Genomic DNA, 21,460 nt, shown 5'->3' on the forward strand with positions numbered 1-21,460 from the left:
GATGAAGGAGCAGCTCTCCAAAAGGTAGTGCTCCCAAGTAAACCTGTTGGGCTATAACCTGGTGTTGTGTGATTTTTAACTTTATCCACCCCAGTCCAACATGAGTTCCTCCATATCATTTCTAGTGAACACAGCCCACACTGCTTGGTGCTGCCAGGAAACTTTACAATGCTGATGAAATGATGCAGTATGTGCACCTCTGAAAAATTTACAATTTCTAACAATACTAACTAACCAATCGCTGCTCCTTCTGATACACGACATTGGAAACTCAGCACTGGAGACTGAAAGAAATTAGCAGCTTTAAAAGAAATACCTGTTAGATCTCAGAGATTTCAATGTCTGAGTACCACGGGAAGTTCAGGTCACCTTTATTGTGACCCAACTTTGTTACTGCTTCAGATCTCCCCAGCAAAAAGGTGTACAGAAAGTAGCTTTACTTTTTAAACAGGTCAAGGTCAAAGTGCACATATTCCCCACCCCACTTCCTTTACTATTGGTCAGCTCAACAATTTCAACCTATACATTGTATTCAAGTAAGTTTCTCCCCTCCCTCATTTTCTTGGGTTGGCAGGAAGGCAGGATGCAGTCAAAAGTCAACCACTCTGCAGTGGGTCTGGAGTGACATGTAGGCCAGACTGGGTAAAGGATGCAGCTGGGATGACAGTGAATCCATTCTGCAATGGCAGTTTCCTTCCCTAAAAAGGGCAAGAGTGAATTGGACCATTTTTCTTCCCCAAAATTGTTTTCATCATTAGATTCTGAACTGTAGATTTGTGACCGAATTCCAATTCTGCCATCCTCCGCTGCAGGATTCAAACCTGAAAGTCCCCAGAGCTGGGTCGATTGTCCAGCCGATAATGGCATGAGGCCGTAGCTCCTTCAATCCCCCTGCAATGGCACATGAACTCACTGGTGCCTCCGTAGGTAGGAGGTGTTGATAAAGCCCAGAGCAGGTGAGCGAGCTGTCCCTGGTGTGGACCGATTGGCACATCCACAGGCTGGTAGAATCAATGAATTCCCTTCCTGCATTTGGGCAGCTGCATGGTCTCTCTTCGGTGTGGACCCGCTGGTGAATCAGCAGGCCGGAACAATCGATGAATCCCTTTCTGCACTTGGGCAGGTGAATGGCCTTGACTCAGTGTGGACCCGCTGGTGTGTCCGCAGGTTGCCCACCTGACTGAATCCTTTCCCGCACACGGAGCAGGTGAATGGTCTTTCTCCGGTGTGGACCCGCTGGTGGGTCAGCAGGGTGGAAGAATCGAGGAATCCCTTCCCACACTGAGAGCAGGCGAATGGTCTCTCCCCGGTGTGGACCCGCTGGTGTGTCCGCAGGTTGCCCACCTGACTAAATCCCTTCCCGCACACGGAGCAGGTGAATGGCCTTTCTCCGGTGTGGACCCGCTGGTGGGTCAGCAGGGTGGAAGAATCGAGGAATCCCTTCCCGCACTGAGAGCAGGTGAACGGCCTCTCCCCAGTGTGGACCCGCTGATGGGTCATCAGCTTAGCCGAGCAAGTGAACCGCTTTCCGCACTCAGGGCACGTGAAGGGCCTCTCCCCTGTGTGGACCCACTCATGCCTCTGCAGATTGCCCAGCTGACTGAATCCCTTCCCACACACTGAGCAGGTGAATGGCCTCTCCCCTGTGTGGACCCGCTGGTGTGCCTGCAGGCCGGAGGAATTGCTGAAGGTCTTCTCGCACTCGGGACAGCTGAAGGGCTTCTCCCCGGAGTGGACTGACTGGTGGGCCAGCAGGCTGGAGGAGCGGTTAAAGCTCTTACCGCACTCTGGGCAGGAGAATGGCTTCTCCCTGGTGTGGAGCTCCTGGTGCCTCATCAGGTTGGAGTATCGGGTAAAGTCCTTCCCACACTTGGGGCAGGAGAATGGCCTCTCCCCAGTATGGACCCGCTGATGCTTCAGCAGGGCAGAGGAATCGGTGAAGGCCTTCCCGCATTCGGGGCAGCTGAAGGGCCTCTCGCCGGTGTGGACCCGCCAGTGGGGCAGCAGGTGGGAGGAGCGGGTAAATCCCTTCCCACACTCAGGGCAAGAGAATGGCCTTTCTCCACTGTGGACTCGTCGGTGGGCCCAGAGGGTGGACGCATGTGTAAAGCCCTTCCCACACTCAGGGCAGGAAAATGGCCTCTCCCCGGTGTGACTGCGTCGATGACTTTCCAAGGCAGATGGGACACGAAAGCCATTCCCGCAGTCGCCACACTTCCATGGTTTCCCCATGGGCCGGGATTCCTCAGGTTTCTCCATATCTGAAGCTTCAGCTGTACACAAACGCATGTAGAGCCCCTTGCCACTGTGAACCCCTCTTTCCAGGCTGTATAAATGTTTCAGGTTCCACACTCAGTGTGCTGCAACACTGAGCTCTCTCACCCAGTCCCACTGATGCTGAAAACATACTGAAACAGGAACCACAATACTTTGCTCCATCTCACAGGATCATAGTCTAAAATCATTGCAGTCCCTATGGATTGGAGTGACTTGCAGACATTGAAGTGAAAGTGAGAACTGCAGATGCTGGAGAGTCAGAGTCAAAAAGTGCATTGTTGGAAAAGCACAGCAGTTCAGGCAGCATCCACAGAGGAGGGGAGTCAGGCATAAGGCTTTCATCTGTTCATTTTGAAACATCCACCTTTAGATCTTCAAATACTCTGTAAGATGACGACAAAAATCATCACTATCAGTTCAAAGTAGAAATTCAGAAAAAGCAATTCCAATTTCTATGGAACATTCTTTTCTTTTGTTATTCTGAAACATTGAAAGCACCATCCCATGCTCTCTTTCTCCCGCTCTGTTCCCACTCCACTCTAACTAATTCTCCTGAATGTGCTGATTCAGGATCTTACAGGGGCAGAAAAGCAAAAATGTTAAGACTGGTATTTCTTTGAATTTTAGATAACTCCACCTGAAAAGTTAATATCTTTCACAACATTGGGATACTGCTGAGATTGGGTGGGCCTGATTTTGGGAGGCAAAAAAGTGTGTAAATTCAGGATGAATCTGCAATGCAGATTCTTGAGAAACAACTGTACACAAAATAGTTAACGTCTCCAGGAAGGGGGTTGGGGTGGGTGAATAAGAGATCAATGCATTGACACTGACACCAGAGAGAAACTGAACATACAAACGTGCTAAACGTTAGTGGCAAGCCAAAGTCGTAGAGATATCCAAACCTAATCTAGTCCCATTGGCCCACATCCCTGTAAACCATTCCTTTTTATATACCTCTCCAGATGCCTTTTAAATGCCATAATTGTACCTGCATCCACGTCTTCCTCTGGCAGCTGATTCTTCACATAGACCACCCTCTGAATGAAAATGTTGCCCCTGAGGTCACTTTTAAAACTCCCACCTCCCGCCATCACCCTAAACCTATTACTCTCTACTTCTGGACTCCACCACCAGGATGGAGGATTTGAGCTACAGGGAGAGGCTGAATAGCTGGGGCTGTTTTCCCAGGAAAGTTGAAGGCTGAAGGGTGAACTCATAGGCGTTTATAAAATCATGAGGGGCATGGATAGGATAAGTAGACAAAGTCTTTTTCCCCCGAGGTGTGGGAGTCCAGAACTAGAAAGCATAGATTTACGGTGAGCAGGGAATGATATAAGAGGGACCTAAGGGTCAACATTTTCACACAGAGAGTGATAAATGTATGGAATGAGCTGCCAGAGGAAGTGGTGGAGGCTGGTACAATTGCAACATTTCAAAGGCATCTGGATAGGTATATGAATCGGAAAGGTTTAGAGGGATTTGGGCCAAGTGCTGGCAAATGGGACTAGATTAGGTTGGGATAATTGTTCAGCATGGACGAGTTGGACCGAAGGGCCTGTTTACATGCTGTACATTTCAATGACTCAATGTCTCTCGGGTCACCCCTCAGCCTCCGGTGCACTAGGGAAAACAGCCTTAGCATATTCACCTCAAATCCTCAAACTGTGGAGACATCCTTGTATATCTTTTCTGAACTCTTTCAAGTTACACAATATCCTATCTAGGAGCAATGGGAGACAGAGCAAAAGTAATGTGAGACCAGGAGAGTGCAGGGAATGTCAGGACACTGTTTAAATTCTTACTTTCGGAGCCCGCAGCCTTTTTCCTGTTCGGGAGCAGCAGGAGACAGAGCGAAGGTGACATGGAGACCAGGAGAGTGCCGGGAAGGTAAGGACTTAGTATGTATTTTGGGCAGTGGCTAAACCCGAGATACTACACGTGTAGTATCTCCCTCCTGCACCACCCCTCCTCCGCTATCCAGAAGAAAAAGACTCTGTAAGGTAAGGTTTTATTTTCTCTTCCTTTTCTTTCATACATTTAAGTGCATTGTTTGGTTTTAGTTATTTGATTTAAAGCTAAGGCTTACAATGGCAGGGGACCTCAGACCCATGGCATGTGCCTCATGTTTGATGTGGGAGCTCAGGCAAGTGGCTGATGTTCTTGACTCTTGCAAGAAGTGTGTCCAGCTGTAGCTCTTATTTGACCGCATGATCGCTGCGGAGCTACAGATGGACTCAATGTGGAGCACGCACGATGCTGAGGAGATCGTGGATAGCATGTTTAGTGAACTGGTGACACGGCAGGTTAGAATTGCTGAGGGAGACAGTGAATGGGTGACCAAAAGGCAGAAAAAGAGTAGGAAGGCAGTGCAGGTGTACCCTGCGGTCATCTCCCTCCAAAACAGGTATACCATTTTGGATACTGTTGAGGGAGATGGCTCACCAGGGGAGGGCAGCAGTTGCCAAGATCATGGCACGTGGCAAGGAAAAGACTCATAAGGCTATAGTATTAGAGGATGCAGTTGTAAGGGGAGTAAGATAGGTGGTTCTGTGCCAAAAATGGGACTCCTGAATGGTATGTTGCCTCCCAGGTGCTCAGGTCAGAGATGTCACCGATCGGCTGCAGGGCATTCTAAAAGGGGAGGGTGAACAGCCAGTTGTCTTGGTGCATATAGGCACTAACAATCTAAGTAAAAAATGAGATGAGGTCCTGAAAGCAGAATTCAGGGAGCTAGTAGAGAATTTAAAAAGGTGGACCGCAAAGGTACTGATCTCAGGATTGCTACCAGTGTCACTGTTAGCGTAGAAATGAAGGAATAAGCAAGATGAACACATGGCTTGAGGGATGGTGTAGGAGGGAGGGGTTTAGATTTATTGGACATTGGGACCAGTTCTGGGGAAGGTGGGACTATTACAAATTGGACAGTCGACATCTAAATCAGACTGGAACTAATGTCCTGGGGGAGTTTTTGCTACTGCTGTTGGGGAGGTTTTAAACTAAAGTGGCAGGGGGCAGGGAACCAGAAGAGAAGACAGCAAGGTGGAAACTGGAGACTGTAAGAGTCATGAAGATAGCATTAATAAGGGGAAGAGTAGGCAGGGAGCAGATGAACGCAAAAGAACTGGTGGCCTGAAGTGCATATACTTCAATGCAAGGAGTACAGTGGGTAAGGCAGATGAACTTCGGGCTTGGATTGGTGCCTGAGAGTATGGTGTTATTGCAATCACAGAGACCATTTTGAGGGAAGGGCATGATCGGCAACTAAATGTTCCAGGATATAGATGCTTCAGACAGGACAGGGAGGGAATTAAAAGGTTGGGGGGTAGGCGATGAGGGAGAAGAGGAGTTGCATTGCTGGTCAGGGATGATATCATGGCTGTGCTAAAGGAGGACACTATGGAGGGCTTGAGTAGTCAGGCATTATGGGTGGAGCTGAGAAATAAGAATACAGTTACATTGTTGGGGCTGTATTACAGGCCTCCCAACAGTTAACGTGAGGTAGAAGAACAAATAGGTAAACAGATTATGGAAAGATGTAAAGGCAACAGGGTGATGGTGATGGGAGATCTTAATTTTCCACACATTGACTGGGATACACTTTATGTCAGAATTCTGGATTGGGCAGAATTTTTAGGAAGCATCCAGGAGAGTTTTCTGGAGCAATACGTCAACAATCCGACTAGGAAAGGGGCCATATTGGACCTGTGTTGGGGAATGAGCCAGGCCAGGTGGGAGAAGTTATGTTGGGGGGGTGGGGTTCTTTGGGAATAGTGACCACAATTCTGTTAGTTTTAGAATACTGGTAGACAAAGATAAGAGTGCTCCTAAGGGAAGATTACTAAACTGGGCAAGGCCAATTATATCACAATTAGGCAGGAACTGGGAAATGGGGATTGGACACAGCTATTTGAAGAGAAGTCCACATTTGATATGTGGGAGGCTTTCAAAGATAGGTTAAAGATAGTGCAGGATAGGCGTGTCCCATTGAAAGCAAAGGATGGAATGGCAAGATTTGTGAACCGCGGATGACAGGAGAAATCATATGACTAGCCAAGATGAAAAGGGAAGTGTACATAAAGTCCAGGCAGCTAAGAACAGAACGGGCCCTGGAGGAATATCGGGAGACAAGGACCAGTCTTAAATGAGGAATCAAGCGGGATAAAAAGGGTCGTAAAATAGCTATAGTGAGCAGAAATAAGGAGAATCCCAAAGCCTTTAATTCTTACATAAGAAGCAAGCGGGTAACTAGGGAAAGGATTGGTCCACTAAAGGATCATGAAGGAAGGCTGTGTGTCGAACCTGAGAGAATGGGTGAGATTCTAAATAATTACTTTGCATCAGTGTTCACTGATGAGGGGGACATGATGAATGTTGAGATTAGAGACATAAGTTTGGTTACTCTAAATCACGTTGACATGAATAAGGAAGATCTGTTGGGTACGCTAGAGGTGGACAAATCCCTAGGACCAAATTGGATCTGTCCCAGGCTGCTGAGGGAGGCGAGAGAGGAAATAGCTGGGGCCCTGACAGCTATCTTTGTAGCATCCTTAAACACAAGTGAGGTGCTGGAGGACTGGAGGGTTGCTCATATTGTCCCCTGTAACTACAGACCAATGAGCCTGATGTCAGTGGTGGGAAAGTTGCTGGAGAAGCTACTGAGGGATAAAATCTATTTATATTTGGAAAAGAATAGGCTTATCAGTGATGGGCAACATGGTTCTGTGTGGGGGGAGATCGTGCCTTACCAACTTAATAGAGTTCTTTGAGGAAGTGACCAAGTTGATAGATGAAGGAAGATGTCATATACATGGACTGTCGTAAGGCGTTTGATGAACGAATAGAAAAAGTGAAGTCACATAGCGTGCAGGGTGTTCGAGCTAGGTGTATAAAAGAACTGGTTGAGCAACAGGAGACAGAGTAGTAATTGAAGGGAGTTTCTCGAAATGGAGAAAGGTGACCAGTGGTGTTCCAGAGGCATCAGTGCTGGGGCCACTGTTGTTTGTGATACATAAATGATCTGGAAGTGGGCACCGTTGGTATGATCAGCAAGTTTGCAGATGACATGAACATTGATGGAGTAGCAGAAAGCATAGGGGACTGTCAAAGAATACAGGAGAATATAGATAGACTAGAGAGTTGGGTGGAGAAGTGGCAGATGGAGTTCAATCCAGGTAAATGTGAGGTGATGCATTTTAGGAAGTCTAATTCGAGAGCAAATTATATAGTAAATGGAAGAGCCTTGGGAAACATTGATGAGCAGAGAGATCTGGGAGTTCAGGTCCATTGTACCCTGAATGTCGCTGCACAGGTGGGTACAGTGGTCAAGAGGGCATATGGTATGCTTGCCTTCATCAGACAGGGTATGGAGTATAAGAGCTGGCAGGTCATGTTAAAATTGTGCACGACATTGGTTCGGCCGCATTTAGAATGCTGTGCAGAGTTCTGGTCGCCCCATTACCAAAAGGATGTGGACGCTTTGGAGAGGGTGCAGAGAAGGTTTGCGAGGATGGTTGCCTGGTATGGAAGGTGCTAGCTATGAAGAAAGGCTGATTAGGTTAGGTTTGTTTTCATTAGAAAAAAGGAGATTGAAGGGGGAACCTGATTGAGGTCGACAAAACCATGAAGGGTATAGACTGGGTAGATAGAGACAGCTTTCAAGGTGAGAGGTGAAAAGTTTAAGTGGGATACATGCAGCAAGAACTTTACAGAGGGTGGTAGATGCCTGGAACGCGTTGCCAGCAGAGGTAGTGGAGGCAGGCACGGAAGATTCATTTATGATGCTTCTGGACAGATGCATGAGTAGTTGGGGAGAGAGGGATGCTTAGGAATTGGGCGACAGGTTTAGACAGTGGATTTGGATCAGCTCAGGCTTGCAGGGCTGAAGGGCATGTTCCTGGGATGTAAATTTTCTTTGTTCTTTATTCTTCCTATGGGGAGGGCAGACCAGAATTGCACACAATATTCCAAGAGTGATTTTACCAATGTCCTGCACAGCCTCAACATAACCTTCCTTCTCCTATACTCAGAGGATCGGGAAAGTTCTCAAAACCTAGAAAAGACAACCGGGAAAGAATGGAGGGACAAACCGAAAATTTGAGGGTCATATTGGAAGCATCAACGCCTCGGGGCGGAGGTTGGGGATGGGAGAAGAAAGCAGAATGTGGTGGAGACAAGGCGGAGGAAGAACAGAGGATGCAAAACCGTTGCAGCCAGCTTGAAGATGCAATGAGGGATATTGCATGCACTTTTAACTGTCGTATTTAGTTGTGGGGACCGTGTGCATTTTAAAAGTAAAAACAGAAAAGATCTCTCCCCCTTCCCAATTTCTGTCCCTCCTCACCCAGGTAATTAACACATACCTGAGTTCACTCCAGTTGCTACAAGTGAAGAAATTGCCTCCTCTCTCTCTGCCTCCCAGGTCAAGGATTTGCCCAGAGGAGGAAGATTCATTCGGAAACTGACAAAGCCACTTCTGCGTAGTGACGTTAAAATGGGGTGACGTCGACTGTGGAACCCACAATGCGCTTGCTCCGGACTGCCGGTCCGCACTGCGCCTGCGTTGCCCTGCAGTGAAGCCGGAGGAGAGTACAGTTTGCAAAAATCCCTTCCTTTCAGTTAAATCCTACAAATGTGAAAGCAGGTCACTCGGTCTAACGAGTGCATACTGACCCTCCGGAGGGTAACCCAACCAGACGCATTCCCTTACCCCTGTGCATTTATCCCTGACTAATGCACCTAACCTACATATCCCTGGACACTATCAGTAATTGAGCATGGCAAACCACAATAACTCGCATATGTATTATTTCGCACAACCAATCTATCATAACCAGCACATTCTTGGGCATTATGGGTAATTTAGCATGGCCAATTCACCCTAACCTGCACATTCTGGTCAGTATTGATTGACTCTACTCTTTGAAACGATCAAGAAAACGTCTGTTAGAGCATAGAACTTTGTTTCATTGTAGCTGCTTCTCTAAGACCTCAGCAGTTTTTTTTGTTCTAGTAATATTAAATCAAACTGAAATATAACCTGAGCTGAGAGAACTGGTCGCTCGCCTTTCATTGTACAACTATTACAAAAAACATAAAGGCTTCCCCTGATTGTTGAGTCAGGCTATTCACTATTTCAGCACCACTGCCTTTACAAACCCTTTTGAGAAAAACAAAACAGGGACAACATAACACTGTTACGGGGCAGAATTGTCCCAATAGCATGCAGTCTGTGTTATTGAGACAGATGTCTTGAAGTTTATTAACAACACTCAATTTTGCAAGACCTCAGGCTGAGACACATGTGGGTTCTGTGCTTATTGATTCATCACATGACTATAACATGACATGAGGCTGACTACATGGTCACATATTGCACTGTGACTACTGAGGTGAAGGAAGAACCTTTGCAGTGGAATGTCACACAGTGTGAGGTGATCCACCTGCTCGAAATGTGCATGTCCTTTCTGTGAGTCATGCAATGCTACAAGAGACTTCATCATCACATTTTCAAAAAGGAAGTAGCCGGATCACGAGTTTTAATCTTTCAAAATATCCGAGGTTCTAAAATGGCCACAGCAGGCTGCAGGATATTCCTCTCTTCATGGAAGCAGGGATAAAATAGGCAGGGATGTATAGGCTGCTTGGTTTCACATCAGTCACGGGGGAAATGCTGCAATCAGTCGTGAAGGAAGACAAACGTGACACTTATAAAATCTAGTTGTAATCAGGCAGAGTCGACATTGCTTTGCGAAAGGGACTCACTTAATGGGAGTTTTATTTTGACAAAAAACAAACAACGTGGATCATTCAATTTGATTTGCTTTGCTTTATTCTTGTGTGTACCTCTGTACAGTGAAAGTGCAGACAGGTTTTCTAACTCAAGATACATTGGGTGAAGATGCACAGAGTGAAGAATGAATGTTAAGGCTGCAGAGAGGGTGCAGAAAGGGTGAGATGGATATTAAATTTGAAATTTGAAGTGTCCATTCTGAAGTTCAATAGCAGAAGTGAAAAAGCTGTTCTTGAATCTTTTGGTCCATCTGCTTATGCTTCTGTATCTTCTGCCCGATGGAACAGATTATAACTGGGGTGGGTGGGGTCTTTAATAATGTTAAAAACAATGACTGCAGATGCTGAAAACCAAATACTGGATTAGTGGTGCTGGAAGAGCACAGCAGTTCAGGCAGCATCCAACGAGCAGCGAAATCGACGTTTCGGGCAAAAGCCCTTCATCAGGAATAAAGATGAAGGGCTTTTGCCTGAAACGTCAATTTCGCTGCTTGTTGGATCCTGCCTGAACTGCTGTGCTCTTCCAGCACCACTAATCCAGTCTTTAATAATGTTGGCTGCTTTCCTGGGGCAGCAGGAAGTACACGTTGAGTCAATGGATGGCAGGTTGGCTTGTGTGATGGACTGGGCTGTGTTTCGAATTCTCTGTAGTTTCTTATGGTCCTCGGCACAGTAGTTGCCATACTAAGCCACGATGCATCTGGATAGAATTCTTTCTTCGGTGCATCTTTTAAATTCGTAAGAGTCTTTACAGATATGCTGAACCTCTTTAGTCTCATGTGCTAGGATAAGTGAGTGATCAAAGGTCTGACAGTTGGAGTACAATGTTAATAAATGTGAAGTCATCCATTTAAGTAAGAATAAGAGTAAAAAGGACTATTACTTGAATGATAAAATGTTGCAGCATGCTGGTGTGTAGAGGGACCTGGGTATCCTTGTGCATGAATCACAGAAGATTGGTATGCAGGTACAAAAGATAATTAAGAAGGCAAATAGAATGTTGTCGTTCATTGCTAAAAGGATAAAGTTTAGAAGTAGGGAGGGTATGTTGCAGCTGTATAGGGTGCTAGCTAGGCCACCCCTGAGTACTGCATGCAGTTTTAGTCTCCTTGCTTAAGAAAGCATGTGCTGAAACTGGGGTGTGTGCAGAGGAGGATCACTAGTTGATTCCAGGGTTGAGGTAGTTGGCTGATGAAGACAGTCTGAGTGGACAGTGATTATATTCATTGGAGTTTAGAAGAATGGGGTAAGATCTTACAGGAACATATAAAATTATGAAGGGAATAGATAAGACAGGCGCAGAGAGGATTTTGCCACTCGTAGGTGAAACTGGGACAAAAGGGCATAGCCTCAAAATTAGGGGTAGCAGCTTTATGACAGAAATGACAAAACACTTCTTTGCCCAGAAGGTTGTGAATCTGTGGAATTCCTTGCCCAGTGAAGTACTTAAGACTTCCTCAGTAAGTGTTTTTAAAGCTAAGATAAATACGTTTTAAAACAATGATGGAATTAAGGGTTATGGTGAGAGGGTGCCGAAGTGGAGCTGAGGCCATGAAAGGATCAGCCACGACAATTTGAATGGTGGAATTGGCTCGAAGGGCCAGACCGCCCACAACTGCTCCTAGTTCTAATGGAATAGAGGAACCCATGGATGCCCTTCTATTCCAGAAGTCTTTTGGCATGGTGCCACATTGATAGTCATCATTTCAAATAAGAACTCATCATGTTCAGGTCATTTAACAATGTTAATGTTGAATTAACATTAAAAGCATTATTGAATGAACATGAAAGAAAGTCGTCAAAACATTTAGGGTTGTCAAGAGGTGATGAATGGAATACAATGCAAGTGCTTCCGTTTTTTTTTTCAATGGCTGTTCACAGCTTTGATGAAGGAAGCATATGCAAAGGTAATAAATTTAGTTATGGCCCAAAACTGGGTAGGAAACTCAAGTACAAACAGGGCATTAGGAATCTGTAAAGTTTCATTGACAGGTCAAGCAGGTTGGGAACATGATAGGTAGGAGTTTAATGAAGGAAAACCTGCCCAACTTAGAAGGAGCAATGAAAAAGCAGCACAGAGAGAGGCTGCAAAATCCCAGAAGTACAGAAGGATTTAGGTACATGATAAAGTTAGCATAAAGGCACCCACAACGGATTAAGGCAGAAAATAAAATACTGTCGTTTGTGGTAAGGGAGTGGAACATAAAGTCAGGATGTTTCCTTCCATTTGTCAGTGGTTTTGGGGAGACGAGCAGACTTGGTCTCTTCACTTAAGAAAGGATGTAAATACATTCAAAATGGTCCAGAGTGGATTTACTCAACTTACAACTGACCAGCGACTGTCAGACTGGGCTTGCATCAGTTAGAGCTTAGAAAAATCAAATGGTCTGATAGAGGTGTACAACATCCCAAGAGGACTTAACAATGTGAATGTATAAATCCCTTTGTGCCAGACACGAGAAATGAGTGAACACAGTTAACAAATAGGTGTCCTCTCATTTAATGTAGGAGAGTTTTGCTTTTCTCTCAGGAGTTCCTGAGTCTTTGGAATTCACTTCTTCAGTAAATAGCATGGGGTGGTGGCACTGTCGTTAGCACTGCTGTCTCACAGCGTCAGTACGATTTCAGCCTTGGGCGACTGTCTATGTGGTAGTTGCGCATTCTGCTCCTCTGTGTCTGCATGGATTTTCTCTGGGGGCTCTGGCTTCCTCTCATATTTCAAAAAATATGGGGTTTAGGGTGGATTGGCTGTCGGAGATGTAGGGTTACAGGTATGGGATGTTGGAGTAGGGCGGTCAGTCAGTGTCAACTCGACGGGCTGAATGCACTGCTTGCACTCTGTAGGGATTCTAGAACCGCCTGGTGTCTGTAACTGACCAGATGACACGTGGACACTTTCTTCTTACACTGCTTTTAATCAAGCTTGCAGAGTCATTTCCATAAGATGGCAACAAACTCCCCAAATCATAAAATATACCAGTTTTATATAAAGTTGTGTAAATTGAAGAGCAGTTTGCATATACTAATCAATAGTATGCACTTGTTTTAAGGTTACCAACATTCAGTTGGTTATTTCATTTGTCTTACTTGACCATATTCAACCGACCACAACGTCTAGACACTTGCCTAATTAAACATTCAATGTCTACATAGTACTTTTTTTATTAACTTGAACACTGACTTGTGGCCTCTTCGTTGTTGTCGAAGTTCCTTATTTGTCTCACATCGTCAAGGTTTCGTTTGTCACATGTCTTCCTGGCTTTTTGCAGTTAGCACCTTATATTCTGACCTGGTCAACATTTTCCCTTCCAAGTCTGTACTGAGAATTGCATGAGAAACCTCAGCGTGTGGTGAGTGTGTGGAAATCACTACTACAGTGAGTGGTCGGGGTGAAAGGCATTACAACCAAGGGGAAGCAAGCCAACGCGAACAAGTGTCACTGTCACCTGATTCACAACACAGTGAAATTAAAACATGCGATATCCCTCAAAATTTCTCAACTATTCCAACCAGACTTGATGAAAAACAGATATTGCGCACAAAAATTGTAATTTGAATAAAAATTACCAATAGTAAATACTGCAAATTTACTAGGGCAAGGTTAAACTAGATAACTAAATTAATAGCAACGGTTTCAGCTTTTTGATCATGGCCCCCATTGTCTCAAAGACAGAGACTCAAGGGCAAATTAAAAGAGAAAATAAAAACAAAGAATTACCCATTCAATGAAACAGATTCCAACAATAGATTGCCAACCCTTTTGGAAATTATTGGATGATGTGTTATTTACAGGCACATAACTCTATACCAAACTCCGAAGTAATTGCTAATGTGAATGGATGCCCCTAAGTATTCACCTATTTCTTACAACCTGGGACTCATTCCCAGAAAGAGGCAATAATTCTTTAATGGATAGAAAAATACTCGAATCAAACAGCGGTTGCCAGAGCTTCCAAATTCAGCAGCCATCTTTGTTTAATAAGAGAATTAACAGTCTCTATGGCTGGCTGCTGAAAAACAGTCCTCTCTCGACTGACTAAGTCAACAAGGTGGAGGTGGGGACTGCAGACGCTGGAGATTAGAGTGCTGCTGGAAAAGCACAACAGGTCAGGCAGAATCTGAAAATCAATGTTTCAGGCAAAAGCCCAAAAAGTAATCAGTTGCCAGCCCTGGACAAGGCAAGACATGTTGAAGATGGAGGCGGATAGATTAGATTACTTACAGTGAGGAAACAGGCCCTTCGGCCCAACAAGTCCACATCGACCCATTCTCCTACATTTACCCCTTCACTAATTCACCTAACCTGCACATGTTTGGACTGTGGGAGGAAACTGGAGCACCCGGAGGAAACCCACGCAGACACGGGGAGAGTGTGCAAACTCCAGAGTCAGTCGCCTGAGGCGGGAATTGAATGCGGGTCTCTGGCGCTGTGAGGCAGCAGTTGCCCATGGGCAACAGGGGAAAACACGCCCAATGTTACCCTCACCCTGATGGCCACCTTTGTGTGTGACTGCATCTAGCTGTGCATGGATCCCTGGTACGCCATCACCAAGTATCACTATGTACTGAGGTTCTACCTGTCCCTGGCATTGTGAAGGATTGGCCTGGCCTTGCTGCCGCAGAATGCTCAACGTAGTTGGACTATTTCATATCACCTGTCCTTCATGGAGAAGTTTATGAAGAAAAACACGTTTGACCACAAGTCCATCAGGAAGTGGTCAGCACGTAGTGTCCTTGAGACCCTTTGGGAAAAGAAGAGAGCGGATCCTATCGAGAGGTTCCTTGGACAGACTGTCAAAGTCATTTCGCAGAATGCCTCATCGCCAGAACTTTCCAACAAGCACCAAGATATGACTTGGCTGGTGGTGAGAAGGGCTCTGCCTGTGAGATCCGTTATGCACGTCCGGACTCTCTGCAGCACCGTACACTGCCCTCAAAGCGGCTGCAGAGGGGACCAAACTGTCACACACCTCCGTCTGGAATGTGCCTATGCAGAAGAATTCTGGAGAGTAATACAGTGGTGTTTGTTGAGGTTTGTCCCGAGCAGTTCCGAGATGCGGGACTCTGTGCTCTACCGTCTGTTCCCCAGAATGCGCACTGAGATGAACATCAACTGTATCTTATTGAACAAAGGATAAACAGGTTAGGGCTATACTCACTGATGTTTAAAGAATGAGAGGTGATCACATTGAAACATATAGGGGCTTGTCAGGATCAGTGCTGAGAGGATGTCACCCCCCTCATGCGAGAATCCAGAACAAGACGGCAAAGTCTCAGAATAAGGGTGGCACGGTGGCTCAGTGGTTAGCACTGTTACCTCACAACACCAGAGACCCCGGTATGAGTCCCACCTCGGGCACCTGTCTGTGTGGATTTTGCATATTCTCCCCATATCTGTGTGGGTTTCCTCCCACAAGATGTGCAGGTCCAGTGAATTGTCTATGCTAAATTGCCCACAGTATCAGGTCTGTTAATCAGGGGTAAATATGGGGTTGTGGAATGGGTCTGGGTGGGTTACTCTTTGGAGGATCGGTGTGGATTTGTTGGGCTGAAGGGCCTGTTTCCATGCTGTAGGGAATCTAATCTAATCTAATGAATGAGTAGTATTTGAATACTGAGATCAGGAGGGATTTCTTCTACCACAGGTAGCGGAGTCTTTGGAAATGCTTCACACAGGCATTTGGGTGCATTGGGTCATCGAGTCCTTATGTATATTTAAAGCTGGCATAGATTCTTGATCAGTGAGGGAATCAATGATTATGGGGATCGGGCAGCGAACTGGATATGAGGAATGTCAGATCAGCCACGATCCAAGTGGATTGCAGAGCAGGATCAAAGGGCCGAATGGCCTACTCCTATTCTCGTGCTCTTATGGTCTTAAATGCGAATAGGAAGGCTGTGTCAATAATGGATGAACTGATGGATAAGATTGATCAGACAGCAATGTGGAAGTTTTAATGGAATTGCCACGTTCATTTACTTAAAAAAAGTTTGGGGAACTAAAGATTAAATGCACATTACAAACCTGCCAGTAAAATTCAAGGTAGTGTCACTGGCAGTTAATGGCAGTAAGCATTGACACAATATATTTGTGAACAACAGTGGGGAAAATGGACAACTGTCTCTTTTTGACAGGACACTATCATTGAATGGTGCCTCGTCCTGATCAGAACTAGTTGTGAAAAATATAAATGGGCATGGGCATTAATTTCAGTTCTGGTCCTCATTTCCATAATATGTGATCAGACGTGCGGAAACGTAACAAAAGAGGAGGAGAATGAGGAAATTACGGGACAGACTGTAATGGGCAGGCGCATGTAATATGACATGGCCATCATTGGCTAAGACCAGCGCTTGTTTACCCAATCCCTTGCAAAGTTGCTGTCTTTGGGAAGTGGGAATTGACCTGCCTTCTTGAACCATTATGTCCAAATGCTGCGGGAAGACCCGCAATGTCATTGGGGAGGGAATTCCAGGATTCTGAACCAGTGACACTAAAGATGGGATCCAATTTGGAATGCTGAGTGCCTTGGAGGAGATCATGAAGGTAGCGGTGTTCCCATATTACTGCTGCCCTTATCCTTTTAGATGGAGGTGGTAGCGAGTTTTGACGGTGCTTGCTGAGGATCTCTGGTGCATTTCCGCTGTGCATCTTGTAGGTGGTACACACTGCTACTACTGAGCATCGATATTTGAGGAAGTGAATGTTTGAAGATGTGATGCCAGTCAAGTGGGGGCTGCATTGTGACTGGCTGTTTTTGGAGTTGCACTCATTCGGCCAAATAGGGAGCATTCCATCACACTCCTGACTTGTGCCTTGTGATAGTGGAGAGGCCTTGGCTACGTCAGGAGGTAAGTTAGTTTATGCTACTCACTCTCTCTCTTCAGTTTTTGGAAGGCCCCTACATAATGTATAAAGCCACAAGTGAATTTGTAAAAGGAGAGACTTTAAATTGCAATGTGGGACAGAAAAAAGGTACAATGTTTACTGATACAAAAATGGACAGTTTTTCACTAATATATGGGGTAATATTTATAAAGTACTTGCGAACAATGAAATTGGAGGGTCTTATCATTGTGTGATATAAAATTCATGGCAAAAGAGTGAAACTGTTGAAGTTGTTGCTACAGGTAAGTGAACTTTGACTTTCGTTTACATCGAAAAGTTTTCATGGAATTGGAATATACAGTGGTCAAAGAAAAGTACAGTATAGGAATAGGCCTTTCAGCCAGCAAGACTGTGCTGAAACATGTTGCCTATGTAAACTGAAACCCTTTTCCCTCGATGCTGTCCCTCTAATCCCTGCTTGGACATCTTTCTGTCAAATGCCTCTTAAACATTGCTATTGTATCTGCTTCCACCACCTCCTCTGGCAGTGAATTCCACCAACTTAACACCCTCTCTGGAACAAAAAGGTGCTCCTTACATCTTATTAAAATCTCCTTTTTTTCCCCTTAAACCTGTATCCCTGAGTAATTGACATTCCTACCCTGGGAAAAAAAAAACTATGACTATCCTTTATATCCATACAGCTCATAATTTTATATACTTCAATCAGGTCATCCTTTTCCTTCTGACATTCAAGCAAGAACAAACTGAATTTGTACAATGTCTCCTCTTGGTTAATACCCTCCGAACCAGGCACTGTCTTGGTAAACCAGTTGAATACCCTCTCTAAAGTCTCCACATCCTTCTGGTGTGATCTTTTCTTGACCTCCAAACCAAGTTTCAACCAAATACACGTGATTCAATGCTGAATCTTAATTTTCATTCAGTCAGTCACTTATGTAAACTTTGGTACCTCATCTGCGAGTTCGTAATTTCTCACAAGGAGAGGTAGAATAAGTTGGACCTGTACTCATTGGAGATTAGTAGAATGGGAGGCCACCTTTATGAAGGTTGTTAGAAGTACTTGACGGGGAAAATTTGGAAAGAAGTTGTTTCCTCTTGTGTGGGTCCTTCATGGACCAGAGGGACATCATCTCAGAATAAGGGCTAGGCAGAGGCGGGCCTGGTTGTAGTGGTTGGGGTTGGAATCGCCCATTGAAGATGGAGATGAAGAGGCATTTTTTCTGTCAAAGGGTGTGAGTGTTTGGTATTCTTTATTTCAGAAGGCTGTCAAAGCTGGTTCATTTATATATTTGAGGCTAAAATTGAGAGATTTTTAATCAGGTAGCGGAACCTAGGTTTATGGGACAAAAAGGCAGGAAGGTAGAGTTGACAATTATCAGAGAAGCCATGATCTCATTTAGTAGAGGAGCAGATTCAATAGAATGAATGATCTAATTCTGTTCATATGTCTTATGGTCTTGGGGTCTAATTACATTGAAGGTGGTAGGCGGGGGACTTTATAGCCAAATGGCATACTCCTGTTCCTGTTTCTCATGGTCTTATGACCTCTCCTCAGGTCAGGGTCCAAAACTGTACTTAACACACCAGGGTTTGAAAGCAAACTGACAGTAGTTATCTGGACTGGATTGTATAAAATATTGGGGATTGGCTGGCCGATACTTGAAAATGTACTCAGACAGCAAATTGTCAGTGATCCTGACTGTTTCAGGAGCAGTTTCCAATGTAACGAATGCGTATGGTGAGCTGTAATGATACAACTTTATTTTTGATTTAGATAGAAATGTGTCTTTCCATGTTGTCCCAGTTTCACCTTTGGAAGGAGAGACACTGAAACTGAATTGTCGGTACAAATACGATCGTAGGTGGAACAAGGACTTTCGCTTTTATGTGGTTCACAGGACGTGAATCATCGTATAGCATTAAAGTAAACGGCACCGAAGACGGTGGATGGTACAGTTGTACAATTCATAAGTTGAAATAACGAAATGTTAAAGTTCAGGTACAAGGTACATACTTGATTTTGCAATCTGTGGTGGACATTTGTCTCAATTGCTTATGTAAACACAGGAGGCATTCTGAATTATTCGGTATAGACGCGGCCGTTTGGTCTATCATGTCTGTGCTGCCAAAGGTACACCAACCCACTTTTCCGGATTGTCTTGAACGTTATGATCCTTCAAGTGTTCATCCATTTATTTTTTGAAGCTTGTGTGACTTCTTGCCTCAACTACCTTTCCAGGCAGTGCATTCCAGACTCTCACCACCCTCTAGGTGAAACAATCCTCAAACCCCTCTCTAAAACCTCCTGCCTTTCACTTGAAACAGATGCCTTCCTTGTTACTGAGCCTTCACCTAAGGGGAACACCTGCTTCCTATCCACCCTGTGCGTAATCCAGCACAACTCTGTCAGGTACCCGCTCGGCTTTGTCTGCTCCAAGGAAATAACCCGAGCTCAGTCGCTGTTCATTTGTTACCACCCAGCCCGCCCACCTGCCTTTGAGAAGAAACCATTCCTCTTCATTTCTGTTTTGAATCTGTCCCAGCCCATTCTCCTGAAACAGTGACGTCTTGTTCCAGATTGTCCGATATGAGGAAACATCGTCTGTCCATCTACCTTGTAAATCATCACTTTAACATCGCATGAGTAAACTCACCAGGTCCCACTCTTTCACCAGCGAGAGAGGGGAATGGGTGGCGATTGAATTTGAGGGTTACCACGCCTTAGGTGAGGGGAGCAGCGGAGATGTAGAATCCTCCGTGGTCACCTCAGCTGGTGTTAGAATAGAACCCACACCATGGGCACCATCTGCAACTTAGATCAGCCATCCAGCCGATTGAGCTAGCCACTAAATAACGTCTCATCCTCTAAACTCTGACCTGCTCAACTTCTCCTCTTAAGACAAACTTATGTCTCTGGTGAAATCTGGGCAAGTTTTAATATGTTGAGATCGATCGTGTCAATGGTATATTTTGCCAAATAGAGTCATGGAATCATGCAACACGTCAACAAGCCTTTCTGCCCAACTCACCCGTGCCATCCAGGATTCTTGAGCTGAAATGAGTCCCATTTGCATTGGGCCCAAATCCGTCCAAAACTTTTCCAGTCATATACCTGTCCTTTTCTTTTAATATTATAATTCTATCCATGTCTACCACTTTCTCTGGCAGCCCTTTCCATACACACGCCACCGTCTGTCTGAAAACGTTGCTTTTCAGATTCCTTTTAAATCATTCCCCTCTCACATTAAACCCTTTCTCCCCATGGGTTTCCACTCACAGTCCAAAAATGTACAGGCTAGGTGAATTGGCCATGCTAAATTGTCCGTCGTGTAAGGTGAAGGAGTAAATGTAGGGGAATGGGTCTGGGTGGGTTGCTCTTCGGAGGGTCGGTGTGGACTTGTTGGGCTGAAGGGCCAGTGTTTCCACACTGTAAGAAATCTAATCTAAAACGAAAGCGATTGGATGGATGCGTGAATGGCAAAGGTTTAGACGGATATGGGTCAAATACAGAAAAATAAGACTAAATCAGTTTTTAAACCTGGTTCGCATGGACAAGTTGGGCCAAAGTCTCTGTTTCTGTGCTGTATGATTCTATGACTGTAGTGCTATCACAATGGAATTTTAAATTTGGAAAGCAAGAGAAAGATAAAGTTTCTCCCTCTCCCCTGTCCTTTGTCTGTAAATTCTCACATTCTTCATCCTATGTCACCGTTGTGCCTTTCGCTCTGTGATGGTCACAGTTGACCGATGAGCTTTGGTTGTGTGTTTCATTCCAGACGCTTTGCCAAGCCCGTGCTGAGGGTGGAACCGGCGGCTGAAGTATTCGAGGGCCTCCTGGTCACGCTGACGTGCACTGTCCCGGTGGCACAACCCTTCGTCCAGCTTCACAACTCATTTTACAGAGACAGTGCTGCCCTAGAGGCCGTGCCTGATCATGGCAGCAAACGTTTCCGGGAATTACGCCTGTGAAGCGATCAACACAGTTTACTGTCTGTGGAAGAGGAGCAACAGCATTCACATTTCCATTAAACGTAACTATCTGTCATTATCCCCAACACAAATTAAAGGTCTTTCGACCCATCGAGTCAGAAACAGCCACCTCACTATTCTCTAATCCCTATTTTCCCAGCACGTGGCACCATAACCTTGGCCTCGAGAGTGCACATCTAAACACTCTTCAATTTGATAGGGGTTTCTGCCGCTCCTACCCTTACAAGCAGTGAGTTCCAGATAATCTGCGTGAAAATGTGTTTTCTCTCATCCCTTCTACACCTTCTGTCCAACTCAGTCCCCTGTCCTCTTGCTCTCTTCGTTTAGGCCCGAAGAATTCTATCCACCTCATATTTGAACTACATTCAATGTTCTGGCTCTGACCATTTTCTGTGGTGGAGAATTCCACAGGCTCCCCACTCTCTTGGTGAAGGTATTCAACCCCACCTCAGTCCCTACTCCATCTCCTTTAGACTGTGACCCCTGGATTGAAGGGCATGTCCCGCTGCTGTACTGTTCTATGTCCTAAGAATTCAGAGAATCGGCTCA

At 45.2% G+C, this 21,460-nt stretch overlaps 2 protein-coding genes across 2 annotated transcripts in view; one reads left to right on the plus strand and one right to left on the minus strand.

Moving 5' to 3' along the window:
* LOC140470706 (histone H3) overlaps positions 1–21,460 on the plus strand; it is a 375,678-nt gene that overhangs the window by 105,511 nt on the left and 248,707 nt on the right. The window lies entirely within an intron of this gene.
* Positions 356–8,863, minus strand: LOC140470649 (uncharacterized). The gene is given in 3 exon segments (XM_072566682.1): positions 356–1,119; positions 1,122–2,660; positions 8,640–8,863. Coding segments are annotated over 2 exon segments (1,533 nt in total). The 5' UTR covers positions 2,290–2,660; positions 8,640–8,863; the 3' UTR covers positions 356–754.

Source organism: Chiloscyllium punctatum, chromosome 52 (genome assembly GCF_047496795.1).
Source record: "Chiloscyllium punctatum isolate Juve2018m chromosome 52, sChiPun1.3, whole genome shotgun sequence".
In the NCBI taxonomy this organism is placed as follows: domain Eukaryota; kingdom Metazoa; phylum Chordata; class Chondrichthyes; order Orectolobiformes; family Hemiscylliidae; genus Chiloscyllium; species Chiloscyllium punctatum.